Raw genomic sequence first — 14,442 nt, forward strand, 5'->3', positions numbered from 1 at the left:
TGTCCACCCCTGCCGCTCGCCCGCTGAAAACTGAGTTTAGCCAGTTTAGGTTAAAACCATCGGGCCCCCGCGTTCCAAACTTATTCTTTAAATTTAACAATACCAAGTGTGGCGCAAGAAGCCTGGTGCAAGTGTTTGTGGCCAGCCGAGATTCAGTAACAGTTCTATCTTAATAGGTTGCAGGCGTGGCAAATATAACTGTTACAGATTGTTGGATAATTTGTAGGATGGTGTTCGTGATTTCATGTTTGTGAAGGACTGTGATTGGAAGGATACTGGAAACTGAGGAAGAGCAAGAACATTTCTGATAGCTCGGTTTCGGACCACCTGCATGTCAGCTATCAGTTTCTTTGAGGTAAAACCACAGATACAGCAGAGATAGGATAGGTGTGAATGAACCATGGCATAATACACCAAAAATAGTAAATGAATGGGTAGTAATCCTTGAAGCCTACATAGTACACCAGTTATAGGAGGAATTTTCTTTTATTAAATTCACATGATTTATGGGGATATTGTGTTCGTTTTATTTTCAGTTTGTTTATTCTCAACCAGCTTGTGGGATGGGAAACATCAACATTAATTTCCGTTTCAAGCTCCGCCATATTCGGTTTTTTATCAAAAATTACTGTATCGTCCGCATAAAGCTGTAGAGTTCCTTCAATACCCAACTTTGTTATGCTATTAACATAGATTAGGAACAGCAACGGTTCAAGAATTGATCCCTGGGGCACTCCACATATTATTTTACCTAAGTTACTCGTGACTCCACTCAATTCTACTGCCAAAAGCGATTCTATTGGTAAGATAAGAAAAGTTCCAGGGGAGTGCCAACAATGCCCAAATGTTTCAGTTTTTCGATCAATACGTTATGATCCACTGTGTCAAAAGCCTTCTTTTGATCAATAAATATTGCCCCGTAAAATCACCACATTCAATGTGTTTCTGTATATTCGAAATGAAATCGAAAGCTGCACATTTAGTGTAAGACTGTCTTCTGAAACCGTATTGTTTTGACTTTAGAATTTTGTTGTGTTCGAGATATTTCAATAGTCTTTCTTTAATAACACATTGAAAGTTTTTAGAGATAGCTGGAAGTATGTTGTGTGATATTTTGGAATTTTATTTACAATTAGACAGTATAACAGCAGTGTAATATTAAACGAGTGTATATTATGGTGTTTTCCTATCGGGCGAATAGAATTTGTAGAAAGGTGAAGTAAGATATGAGAGCCATCGACCCATCGCCTTGGGCCGCAGTGGGAGATATTTATTAATATACTGATCATCACTCAACATACTGATCCCTAGTTTCCTACCCAATCCTCATACCTTCCACTTTCTCAGAACTTCTCTTCCTCCTTTTCATTAAAAAAAACCACCTACAAAGCATCCCAAAAGATGACATATGCCCTGAGGGAAATTATTTTCATCAGAGCCTCTTGCGTGGGGTAAATGTTAATAAATATATTACGAGGTAGGTCGGTATACGCAAACGTCTACTTAGAACTAGCGCCTGCACTCAACACAGGGTTTCCTAGTAAGATAGGCAAGTTATACATCACCCGTGTAGTAATATCAAAAATTAAGATAAATAAGTAAAAATATATATAACAGCCTTATATTTTACTAGACAAACGATGTTTTTAGAAACCAAATAACTTTCTTTTAAACATTTTTAATACCCACATTTTATAAAACAGTATATCCGGAAGAGTAGAATAAATATAATGAAACACATAGTGTAAGTATAATGAGAGAATCAAAAAAGGTAATTGAGAATAATATCAAATGCATTCAGTCACTTTACATTTTCTTCGTCGTACTTCGCAGACTTAAAAATTGCTCAAATGAAATCATTTTTTTCAAAGAAATCAACCATTTCGTTGACTCTTCTGAAAGCTAGACCGCTAATGTGTAATTCCCTGGATATATTATTTTCTTCATTTGATTGATATTCTCCCGTTTGAAGTCTACTGACTCGCATAATATGATCATATGTAGAGCTCCCGTGACTGTGATCGATAGTCCAAAAACAACATTTCTAATTTTTTTCATAAACACTATTTTGGGAAAGGATTTTTGAACATCATAGTCCATGCCTTTCGTGTTTAATCCCAGGGTCTTGTAGTAGAGATCAAGCAATTGGTCTTTTGACATGCATAGAGTATAGCATACTTCAGTTAATGGACAACAATATCTTACTCTTTGCCAGTCTATAAACACCTTATAATAATAATAATAATAATAATAACATAACATTTATATAGCGCAGTTTTGTGTTATTTCACTTCAAGTGCGCTTAACTATAATAAACTTAAAATAAAATTTCCTACTGTGTTCCTTTAAAAAAAATTAATTACATAACATGAAATAAAGAATAAACGGTTTACACAAAAGCAGAGAATAAAATTTAACAATAACAGTGCCATTTTAGTAGTGGACAACAATAAAAGACAGTGACAGTGCACGAAAAATAAGAACTTTAAAATTAAAATATTATATAAAACAGGAAAACATTAAAATATTATATAATAGGTGGACATTAAACATAAAAGTACAATAAGGAGGAAACCGAAACCAAACAATTACCGGAAAACTTCAAAACCTGGCTTTTTATAGTATATTAAAAAGAAGCTTAGATTCATGAGAATATAAATGATTTTAAATTATTAAATATGATTTTTTGAATAATTTTGTTTTTAAAACCCGTTTAAATTCAGCCAAATTTTGTATATTGGTAAGGGCTGGGGGAAGTTTATTCCAAATGAGTGGGCCAGCTACACGAAAAGAGCGATCATAGTAAACAGCTCGATTTGACCGAGAAAGTTCGATTAAACGATTGGTAACATCTAGATCTGCTGACCTCAGAGTAAGCTGTCTATCGCTTAGGTTTTGTCGGACACATAATTCCGATATATAGGCTGGCGCCATTCCCTGCAATGCTTTGAAGGTCATTAAGCAGATCTTGAACTCTATTCTTTCAGGGCATCGAAGCCAATGAAGACGATCCCTTAGAAGCGGGGTTATACGACAATGCTTAGATTCACCAAAAATCATTCTCGCCGCAGCATTGAAAACGGACTGGATTCTGTTGAATTGTTTTTTAGGTAGGCCAGCATATGCACTATTACAATAGTCCATACGTGAGACAACGAACGAATTAATGAGTGATTTTGCTCCATCAAAGGGAAGGCATCTCCCAATTGATTTTATCTGCCTTAGATGGAAAAAGCCAGCACTTACAGTTTTTGAAACTTGCAATTCAAGAGAAAGACAATTGTCTAAAGTGAAACCTAGAAATTTTATTTCCGTAGAAGGGATTATATTTGTATTCTGAATACGGATTGGACTGGAGTCGATGAGGGCTTGTCTTCCAGGAGAAGCTATCCAAATAAATTCCGTCTTTGTCGGATTAAGTTTGAGTTTATTAACAGACATCCAACTTGAAACCGTGTCAATGAAACTAACCACCTCGTTTTTAAGGACGTCTTTTTCATCCGGGGAGCAAAACTTGAAAATCAAACGATCATCCGCGTAGCCTTGTGATTCAAAGCCAGCTGAGTGAATGAGTCGTTCGAGACGATTAGTATATAGAATGAAGAGAATGGGACCCAGTACAGAACCCTGGGGAACTCCAAATTCGATGGGAGTTTCAGGTGATGTATATTTATTGAAAGTTACTGAAGCTACTCGTCCAGACAGGTACCTTCCCATCCACCTTCCCATCCTGTAAAAAAGCATAACATTAATAGGTTTAAAAACATTTTAAAAATTATGTTCTGTTCTTATAATCCGGGTAAAAGTTCAGCTGGGTGTAAAAAAACAACTATTTAAAAAAAAAACAAAGTTATGTCTGGGAAGTATAATTTTGAGTTAGTATCTTTTTGAGTAGGATTTTGGAACTTCAATTATTAGTCGCATTCAGTGCTCATAATAAAAACGTGTAATTTATTATATTGGTAAAGGTTTTATGTGTTACTTAACGAAATATGACACATCTATTCTATGGTTGCAAACAACTTGCTTCGAATGATTAAATTGATAAATATAATGTTAATATCTTGGTATCTAAAAAAATATTTGGTCGATTTGTGTACCTTATTGTATTTGAACAACTCCACGAGTCTCCATAACATTATATTGATTTAATGGCTCGGATAAGCCAGCATCATATTTTCAGTACATATTCCTCAGATATTTCCAGCAAGATAGTCAACTTTAGCTCCGTTTTCGGGCATTCAATTAGGCCCACCGATTGCAATGATAACATTTGGCCGTCACCAGTTTGCTTTGTTTTGCTTCTTCGAAAAATAATCCAAAAAAGGTATTTGTAAAGTTTTCTTTCTGCTGTCTCTTGTTGTTGAAATTGTTAGTAATTTTGTGAATAATGTAGAAGGATTTTGTTGAAAAATTCCTTCTTGGACCTCCTGCAAAGCCCCCAGAGTCCCCCTGACCCCCCCAGATGGTGAAAATACAGAAATTTCAGACAGTGAATCTGTCGTTCTAACTTCAACTAAAAAAAGGAAGTTTAGCCCTCCTTACCCCATAAAACTCTTGTTGATTTAATAACTAATATTTAAAGCAATACCTATGTATGTGTGCAATATGTTTATATTTAGGACGGGTTCTTTCACAGAATAAAACCTTTACCGAACTTGAAATCAATTTCGAAATTTGATGAATAGTTCAAATTCTGTGAAGCAACCCGTCCTAAGTTTTAACAAAGATGCTTCAATCAAGCTTATTAGTAATGACCATTCTAAAAATTCCTATTTTGGAATTTCTCTTCTTGCATGCATTATATCAAAAGACCAGAAATATTTCTATATAATATATTTTTTTAAATTCACCGATGTTAAATAAAACATCTTTCACTTTTAACTACCGAGTTACAACATTTCTTTGGAACGAAATATGCCCTAAGCTGAGAATAGTTTTTCGTAATAAGATACGTGTCAAATATCTCTAAAGAAAGGTGGAAAAAATGCAATACACATTTAACACTGATATTGATAATTAGAGCAATGGCTCCTTTAAGTATAGAAAGTCTTTCGGGTCGACCTCACAGTCCTCACCAGCTCTTCTTCAACATCCTCCAACAACAGTGATTTGAGATTAAAATATTACAGTGATTTGCTTTTGGGGTATTATGCCGTGTTGCGCTACCCTCTTCTTTAGCAGATGTGAAGGGTTATTTTTTTATAGATTCTTATTTTCCATGAAGTGGTGAATCATTTAAATTTACTGAATGTAAAGTTAATGTTCTTTATACAAATAGAACGACGTCATATACGCCTCACAATGTTTACGTCATATGGGTGTTTTTAACGTTACCTGGCTATTATAGACATAGAGGCCTTGTGTTTTCTCGGAAGAGAAAAAAATTGTTTACCCAAAAACCCTAATAAAATTACATATTTTTCCAGCATCAGCATCACCAGCAACCGACAGCGGCCATATACTTTATACATGTATGTTGGGATCGGGGGGGAAATTCAGCTGCGCTTTATTGGGGGAATTCCTCCGCATTTGTCTGTGGGAATATTGAAAATCGCAGAAAACCGATATCCAGGAAGAAACGGCCGTTCTGTCAACTTGAACCAGGGGCGGCCTTCAGTGACATCGGTATATGATGTCCTGAATTTTGAGGTGTGTGTGTGTGTGTCTGTTTTTATGTTAACAAATATTTATGGGAAGATAGAGAATAAACATATATAGACAAATTATAAATTAGATTATATTATATAAATAGATACTTAAACATTATTTATTTGGGAAGGGAGTCGGGAGATTAGGAAATAGGTACCTACTGCTCGCTGCTTATTCCTCCGCGTCTGAGTATGATTCGGACCAGGTATGGTCGTGGTCCATCAGGATGTGTTTAGAGAGTCTGTGTGTGTATCTAAATGTAAAGTTGCTCAGGGAATTGTATTGTCCGATGTCTCGTATGAGTTTCTTTTTACTAAGTCTGACTGATTTGTAAAACCGTTCAGTCACAAATTATTAATTGTAAATTCGTACAAAGTCGGTATTTGTTCTCGGTCATGTAGACTCTTCAAGTTTGTTATGAGTCTCGCGTTGCATGTGATTTTAATGCAGATATTTTGAAGCGTCTGTAGTTTCGTGTGGTCTGTATGTGAGACACTGTTCCATACGGGAATCGCACCAGACGAATGAGCGAGTAGTAGACTAGGAGTTTGGTTTTGGGAAGTAGCAGGCTTCGTCTGTTGATAATCGGCTTCATCGTACCGATCTCTTGTCGCGTACACATCTTGGCTTGGTGAGATTTCCAGTTGAGGCACGAGTCCATGGTCAGGCCCAGATATGTGATTTCAACATTCCATTTAATGGCGTGTCCTCCCAATTAGATGTTGAAGTCAGGTGTTTTCTGGCATTTCCTCAAGTACATGATGGCTTCATTTTGAAATTTGCCCATTTAAACAAAATTAATATGTAAATTCACCTTTCCCTTCTTCATAATTCAAAATGATGGCCTGGAACTCCCTTGAAGGGTGAGAGCAAATTAATTTGGAAAACTGTTTCGGACATTTTTCTTTCATGGCAAATGACACGGCATATGTGCTGGCCATGATTTGAAGGACTATAGCAACGTTGTTGAAGTCAAATGTGGTTTTTGTATCATACATGATAAAACCGTCTTCAGAGAGATCTTCCAAAATAACGATTTCTTTAAAATCTTTGTTAATTCCCCTATTGAAGGTGGCGGAAAAGAATCAGTTTTCACTTGTAGTAGTACTTTTCGGTCTGTGTTTTATTCACGTGGTATTATTTTAAGACGTGAAATTTCATCACAATAATTTTCATATTTTATTAATGACAATTAAAATACATATAGACTTATTGAAAAACGTGGAGTATTCATCACGCGGCGTATGGGGAGCAGTGGAAAACTTGACCTAAGGCCGGCTTTACCTTACCAACGGTGAACGGGCGTGTAAGAATCCAATCAGTAACCCCGGTTTGGTTTTGAAATGAAAATATGCATAGTTCTTACTGGAATGTCATTTATCCAGTTCCTTCCTATCTCTGGAAAAGGATTTGATATTTAGCGAAATAGCAAGAACACTGAAATTCGAGTGCGTTCGTTTGGAAAAAACGGAGGAAGATTTGAGGCTTTTGTTCTTAGAGTAGGGTAGACCGAGGCTATTCGGATCATTTTTTATCTTTTCTTGAAAAAAATTAAAACTAATGCATTTTCGAAATTTTTATTTATTTAATATTAAGCATTTGACATTTTAAAACGTATTACTGTAGACCTCTCCACTGATCCGAATCACCACATATATATACTCGGATCAAACCCGAAGAAATAGTTAAGTATGAAAAAAAAACAAAAACCAAAAATAGGTTTTAGAACCCATAACTTATATGAGAATATCATGACACTTATTACACTCTTATTGGCTTACACACCGCACAAATAAAAACTTTATTAAACACTTTCTTGTCGTAACATTTTTGTGGCACCATTCTTCGCAAGAAGAACATTGAATCCAATCTTCCTTTGGAGGATGTTTGTACATCCTCTTCATTGCAATAAATGCAAAACCACTTTCTTAAAGCCCCAGCCGATGAAGAAGCTGTTATGGAAGATTTTTTAACTTTAAGTACCGGGGTACCTTTTCCTTTGAACTGTAATTTTGGGCGGTTTTTGGTGGCATTTCAATCATTAATTCATCCTTCTTACGTTTACCCTTATACAGGACAAATGGAGGTATGAATGATCCAACTGAATTCATATAAGCCAAAATAGTTATATTTTGACATCACTCGACAATTGTCATTGATACCACTTCACGACTTCTCTTTTCAGCAATAATGTGCGGTGGACGATTATTTAGGGGCATGCCGGTTTCGTCCATATTATAAATGCATTCTGGCCTTCCTTGTAATCGACAGTCTCTTATTACGTTTTCCAGTGTGTCATAAAAATTTGAAATTTTGTCTGGATCCATTCCGTTAATCCTTGCTCGAGATAGTCCTTCTGGTTTTCTCATGGGGAGGTATAGATGACGCGTAAAAAAACGATGAAATCAATCTTGACCTGCCATTCCAACATCTGAATTAAATCTTCGTTGAGCTTGATTACCAAGACGATTACAATAATCAAAAGCGTATTTCCTGACCATTTTTGGAGTAATGCCGAATCCACGTTTAGATAAATAAACCAACCTTTCCGCAAACTGTTTTTCAGATTCAATATCTATTGCAGGTCTTGCTCCTGGATTAGAGATGATCCCGGTGATTGAAGTCGTATGTCTTGTAATGTCGTGTATGGGATTCCGTGGCTCACAGCAGCACTGCGTAATCCCATTTCACCGGATTTTACTTTCCCAACGGCTTCACCCATTGCAATTTTCGACCATAATTGATTAGTTGTCTTTTTCACATAGTTGCGCACCATCTGTTTCAAATAAAAATATAAAACAATTAACGCATCGAATTTTAAACGCACTAAAATATGATCCAAATAGCCCCCCCACCGTCGGTCCGTTTAACCTCACATTTATCAATATGATATTTACTCAAAATTAAGTAAAAAAAACATACAAAATTCAATTTATTGCGCTTTAATTCTGTTTACTGTGCATTTGATTGATAAATATATAACATATGAACATGACTAAATAGCTTACCTTTTTAGAAAAAACACTAAGAACGCAGAGAACAATATTACATCAGGCATTTATTTGAGACGTAACTTGTACGATCTTCACACATATCGATTTTTAGCAGTCAACCCACGCAATCTGTAATATCGGTAATTTTACTATTATGGCATCCGGTAGATAGGGAAGCTACGTCTAAATTCTTTCATGTTCAACGTCATGATATTTTATGCTTCTAGATTTTTGGTTTATAGGTATGTATTAATAAAATTGGTAACAAATTATTATAAGCAATAATTAGTCGCCTGATATATCAATATAAATTGAAAATATCTATCGAATTATGATGTCCGGTCAGATGCTCTGGACCACTGAGCCACGTCGGCTTATTTCTAACACGACAAATAATTCAATATGTACTAGTACTTCATCAACAATCACTGATTATTATTTTTTTTTCACCTGTAAACAACCAAATATATTTTTGTAGGAAAGGCTTTGTTAGTGCTAAATTTCCCACTGCATTATATTTTTACTAGAATATCTATTTCTATTTATACTAGACAAGAAGCACAAGAGGTTTCCACGTTGGAACAATAATATTTGATTTGGGTAATTTAGATACTAATACCCAGATTAATTAAGAGGTAATACATTTGCAGAGGAACCTAGCTGATGTAATTAACTTCACAGAATGTTAATTAAAGAAGGCAATTTCATATTTCTTTAACAAACATTAAATCTAAATTGTTACTATTACTCGTTGTTAATGTTTATATGAGCAAATCATTTACTCGTATTTCTGCATAATAATATATGTACCTTCTACTAGCCTCATTAGGTTAGTAGAAGCAAACATGCGTTTGGCCATGAACATAAATTAACTTCAGACTGAAAACTTGTTTTGATTGATATATCATTTGAAATTCTGTAGTTTAAAACTCTCGTAGTTGTTATTAAATAAACATTCAACTTATTTCATGAGAATACCGTACAAGAGTACCAACCGCTCCCACGAGTCTGTTAGCCAGTGAGATCATTGCATCCCTAATAGGGATGTGTATGTGAATATTAGTAGATAAATGTATATGAATATTAGTAGACCTGCCCTAAGTGATTAAAAGCGTATTATTCCCCACTCCTCATACCGGTTCCATTGGAGCCGGCTGTGCTCGCGTATGGCCTCAAGTGAATTTAGAAAACGTGACATCATCATTCTTGTGCGAACTATGGTCGAGGCATCATCGGTTCATTTTACGAAATAACACGGCAAAATGGTGACTTGTACTATGAAAACTTGTAAAAATAGATGTGAAAAAGAGAATAAACCCAATTGTCGTATTACATTCCATATATAAGCATTATTTTACTTTATTTTAAGCATATTCACATCGTATAATATGGATAAGTTGTAGAAACATAAATACTATCACATCGAGACACGTCTGGACGTGAAACACAAAGCTGGTTGGTTGCTGGGAAGTAAATTATGAACATTTATAAAAGTGTCGAACTAAATACATAAACGAAATATTCGACTCAGAAAATAGAAGAAATTTATTTTGCCGAATTTGGACTTCACAAATTTGTTCATAACGTGGCGAGTAATTTGCGCTCCCATGTAAAAATGTCTATTCATTCAAAAGCAGATTTTAAGAACTAAATGGTGATATTATAAGGCGAGATGCCTATATACTATCAGATTGATTTATTGACGAATCACAGTCAGCTTTACCCTCTTCGTTCTTCAACAGTTGATTTTACCCCTCATCCTTAATTTCTAGTCTATTAATATTCATATGTCTGTGGATGTGTTGAAGGTAATTGGGAGGGGTAGGAGATGGAGATAAAGGAAGAATGAGAAGTAAAGCCATTTCAAGCAACGTTTCGATTCTGAATCGTGGTCTTACACAAGGGAAATACTGAGAGTATCTTCCACTCTGGAATGTGCTGCAAATATATATACATTGTGATTTAAACTTGCGACCTCCGGATCGCTAGTCGACCGCGAGACCAGCTTTGCTTTATAAAAGACCTACGTGAATTAAACCCTGCGTACGGTCGGCCGTACCGGTGTTCTGGTTCTATTTCAGTCCCTTTGCGGCCGAAAATATTATAAACTTCGCTCAGTCAGTAGCGCACTCTGCAAGCCGCATAGTGGAAACTAGTCTTTACATAATAACACTCATAATAAATAATTCTGCTGCCAACGGAAATCACATAGTACTGCCGTAATACACTCGAAACAAAATACTTGATAATAAATATCAATTTTAGTTAACTTGGTTTATTACTTATCTGCTGTCACCCAAAGTTATTATATAAGAAGACCAAAGTGTTCATCGATATCAGAACAAGTTACATGTTCGCAGTGCTAGTTCACTTATTAACAAAATGTCCACAAACCTCGATAACGGCTTGGTGGCCCAATTACCCAGTGATTATTTAAAGAGCCTACTAAATCATATAGCTAGTGAAGTTCACATTAAAGACTACGAAATTGCATTTAAGCAACAAGAGTTTACAGGAGATAATTACTGTGGTGAAATTACACGCGTTCAAATAATACCGCGTGAAGGTAATAATTACCAAAACACACTACACTTGATTGCGAAAACAGCACCCACGGATGCCAAGACAAGGACTGCCATTCCAGTACAAACAGTTTATGTTGCAGAAGTGTTCGCCTATACAGATGTAATACCTGCACTCTATAGACTATACGATGAATATAATATTCCGAATGAAGGTAGATTCTTAACCGCTACCTTTTACAAAGGAATCATCGAAGAATGTAAAGAAATTCTCATTCTCAAGGATCTCTCTGAAGATGGTTTTATCATGTTCGACAAAAGATCTTCATTTGACTACGATCACGCCGCTTTAGTCCTTCAAACCTTGGCCAGGATACATGCCGCTTCATTCGTCATGAAGGAAAAACATCCAGAACAGTTTTACAAAATAACTGACAATCTCTCGAAGAAACCGATTTTTGGTGAGAACTTGATGACGATGATGGAAAATGTCGCTCGTGCATCTGTAGCTAGAATAGAGAACCCTAAAAACAGAGCGATAGTTGGACCCTTTGTTGAGGAAATGAGGGTGAAGTGCTTTGGCGCTTTGGATGCCTCATTATCGGAGCCATATAATGTTATATGTCACGGAGACTCCTGGAATAACAATATGCTGTTCAGATACAATAAGGTAAATGCTTTTCGCTTTTATAACAGAAACATATTACTATAACTTAATTTTTTAGAAGTTTTAAGTTGTAGATGCCTATTAGAAAGCCCTCAATTTTCCATCCCAAATATAAAGAAACTATGTATTGAATAATTATTTGGGGGTGGTTTATTTCAATTTCGTTTATGCTGTCTTATATTCTATATATATATATTTATATTGTATTTATTATATAATTTTATTATATAATTGTATTTGTATTTTTATAATCATGATACAAGTAAGTTGAAAAATAATAAATAAAAAAATTATGTACTCTTATGTAATAATGTAATGACTTAATAATATAGAAATAATGATCTAATCTACGTAAATTCCAGTTTTTCATGAATTTGAGATACATTTTCTAATCAAAAATTATTATTATTCCATTACCAACGTCATAGTTACAACTAATAACGTTTACAAAAAATCGATTTTTCATTAATGTGTCAAGCATATTGTTTTGGTATGATGTCTTTGCAAACTGCATTGTACCACCACGTAACCATAACAGTTGGCAGAACCTGAAAATAGTTGAGAACAAACCGAAACGTCAAAATTTACAATATTTTACATTTCATAGTACAATCCAGTAATGTTGGCCTCATTGGGTGTCTTACCCGTACTTTGACGCCATAATCCTTGGAGGGTCTAGACCGCTTTCAAGAAACGCTCCTACTCAGTAGGAATATCAGTCTCCGGATGATTCTCTCCAGTTTCTCGAGCTAAAGATTGTGGTGTTAGCTAAGTTAGCTTCCATACTCCACACTATATAGCCAACATAGTCTAGGCCGTCTAGGGTCTAGGACATCCAGTAATTCTGTCATACAAGAGTATATGAATTAAAGATAAGCTTTTTTGGTGGTCGGCTATATTAATCAATCCTTGCAACATGTACCGTCTACCGTCCTGGTTTTGAAAATCAAGACAATTGTTATAAGTTATAAGGAAATGAAAACAACTTTAATACTAGGTCACAAAAGGTCTTTTAACTAATTGTGATAATTACGTTGAAACGTTACTGTGATTTTTTTTCTTTTTTTGCAGGATAAAAAGTTGGAAGAAATGGTGTTAATAGACTGGCAAGTAGTAAGATACGCTTCACCCCTATCGGATGTGTGCTACGTGCTCTGTCTTTCATCGGAACAGCATCTTTTACGATCTCACCTGGACCAACTTATCAACCTGTACTACGAGACCCTGGGAACAAGCATGAAAAACATGGACTGTGATGTGGAAAAGTCGTTCCCTAAAGATGCATTTATGGAGCACTTTAGAAAGTTTATGTCTTTTGGACTGTCAATGCTTTTGGGGGGACTTCCAATGGCCCTGGCTGATCCAGCAGATGCTAAGCAGTTAGGGGAATACGACTTCGATGGAAATAGTGCAGGAAAAGATATGGTTATCAGTGACTTAGCTGCCAGAAGGATTAATGGAATGGTGGATTATTTTATCGAAAATAATTTAATTTAGACCATGTTTTAGTCATCGACGCTTGTTTTAGGAAGAACATAATTTTAGATATCCGGAACTGGTTCCCTTCAAACAACGAGGTTCTATCTGCCATTGGTGTGAACCTGAGATATTGAGTGTCAGAATATGAATTCCGAATAAAATACTAACTCGGTCAGGAATCGCTAATATTTTCTTTAATAATTGAATATTACAATTTGAGGTTTTACTCATTAAGATATTCCAAAAAATAAATATTCATCCTAGACTTGCAGAAAAGTATATCGCACATTAAAATTAAAATAAGATACGTTTATCTAAAGACACTGTCTAGATTGCATTTAGTTCGGGTTGAATCTTGCGATCATTTATAAAGATAGTTGCCAATAAAATATGAGGTGAGAAAATGAAGAAAATGTTGGTAGTTCTTATTCGAAGTATGATACAGTTAAATATGACCAAAGGATATAGGGTCCCATTAGTTCAGTTGTTAGAGCGGTGCCCCGTCAAGGCAAGGGTTAAGAGCTTCTAGAAGTTTTTCGGTTTCAGATTTTCGTTTAGTAATCTAGCGATTGTCTTCAATAATTAAAAATATTATTGCTTGAAAATATATATTCATACAGGTCAACAAAGGCTGATTCTTAACATGTAAGTTTAATAATATCTAAATTATACGTAGAAATAATAAATTGTTATTTGAATATGAATAAAATACTTTCCCTTCAAAACTTGATACGCTCTTCACGGGTTTTAAATCTGGTATTGTATGAAATTTTTTATGTTTTGTTAGAAATTTGTGAATCTTACAGATTTTTTGTATTTCAATGTGTACCAAAAATAAAAATAATTATTATTTTTGAAAACGAATTTTATATTGCGTATGAGCTTTTTTTTGTCGCTTACTGATTGTTTTTTCTTGTAAACTGTAGAAATACCACTTAATGTAAAACTAAAAAAAAAAATTACACAGAAGTATTATGAAGGTTATTTTATCCCAAAACTTTTTTTTTCATATCATTTAAAAAAAAATTACAAACATCGACAGATTTTTAGCATAAACTTAAACACTAAAACTTAACGGTCAATGGCCCTTAGGAATATATTGCAATTATTTGGAAGCTTTTAGATGCTG

At 34.9% G+C, this 14,442-nt stretch overlaps 1 protein-coding gene across 1 annotated transcript; it reads left to right on the top strand.

Annotated features, from left to right (window-relative positions):
* The first annotated feature begins 10,949 nt into the window (after positions 1-10,949).
* On the top strand, positions 10,950-14,052 carry LOC149425873 (uncharacterized). The gene is made up of 2 exons (XM_089645006.1): positions 10,950-11,837; positions 12,906-14,052. The coding sequence occupies exons 1-2, from the start codon at positions 11,028-11,030 to the stop codon at positions 13,329-13,331; spliced, it is 1,236 nt and encodes a 411-aa protein (XP_089501132.1). The 5' UTR covers positions 10,950-11,027; the 3' UTR covers positions 13,332-14,052.
* The last annotated feature ends 390 nt before the right edge of the window (positions 14,053-14,442 follow it).

The sequence above is a fragment of the Hesperophylax consimilis genome, chromosome 2 (genome assembly GCF_061612785.1).
Source record: "Hesperophylax consimilis isolate HC1 chromosome 2, BYU_Hcon_1.0, whole genome shotgun sequence".
NCBI classification, from domain to species: domain Eukaryota; kingdom Metazoa; phylum Arthropoda; class Insecta; order Trichoptera; family Limnephilidae; genus Hesperophylax; species Hesperophylax consimilis.

What these genes read in the sequence shown, in the direction of transcription:
- LOC149425873 (XM_089645006.1), top strand. Translation starts at nt 11,028, where the DNA reads ATGTCCACAAACCTCGATAACGGCTTGGTGGCCCAATTACCCAGTGAT. An exon ending in TGCTGTTCAGATACAATAAG is followed by an intron (nt 11,838 to 12,905) that starts GTAAATGCTTTT and finishes CTTTTTTTGCAG; the next exon opens with GATAAAAAGTTGGAAGAAAT.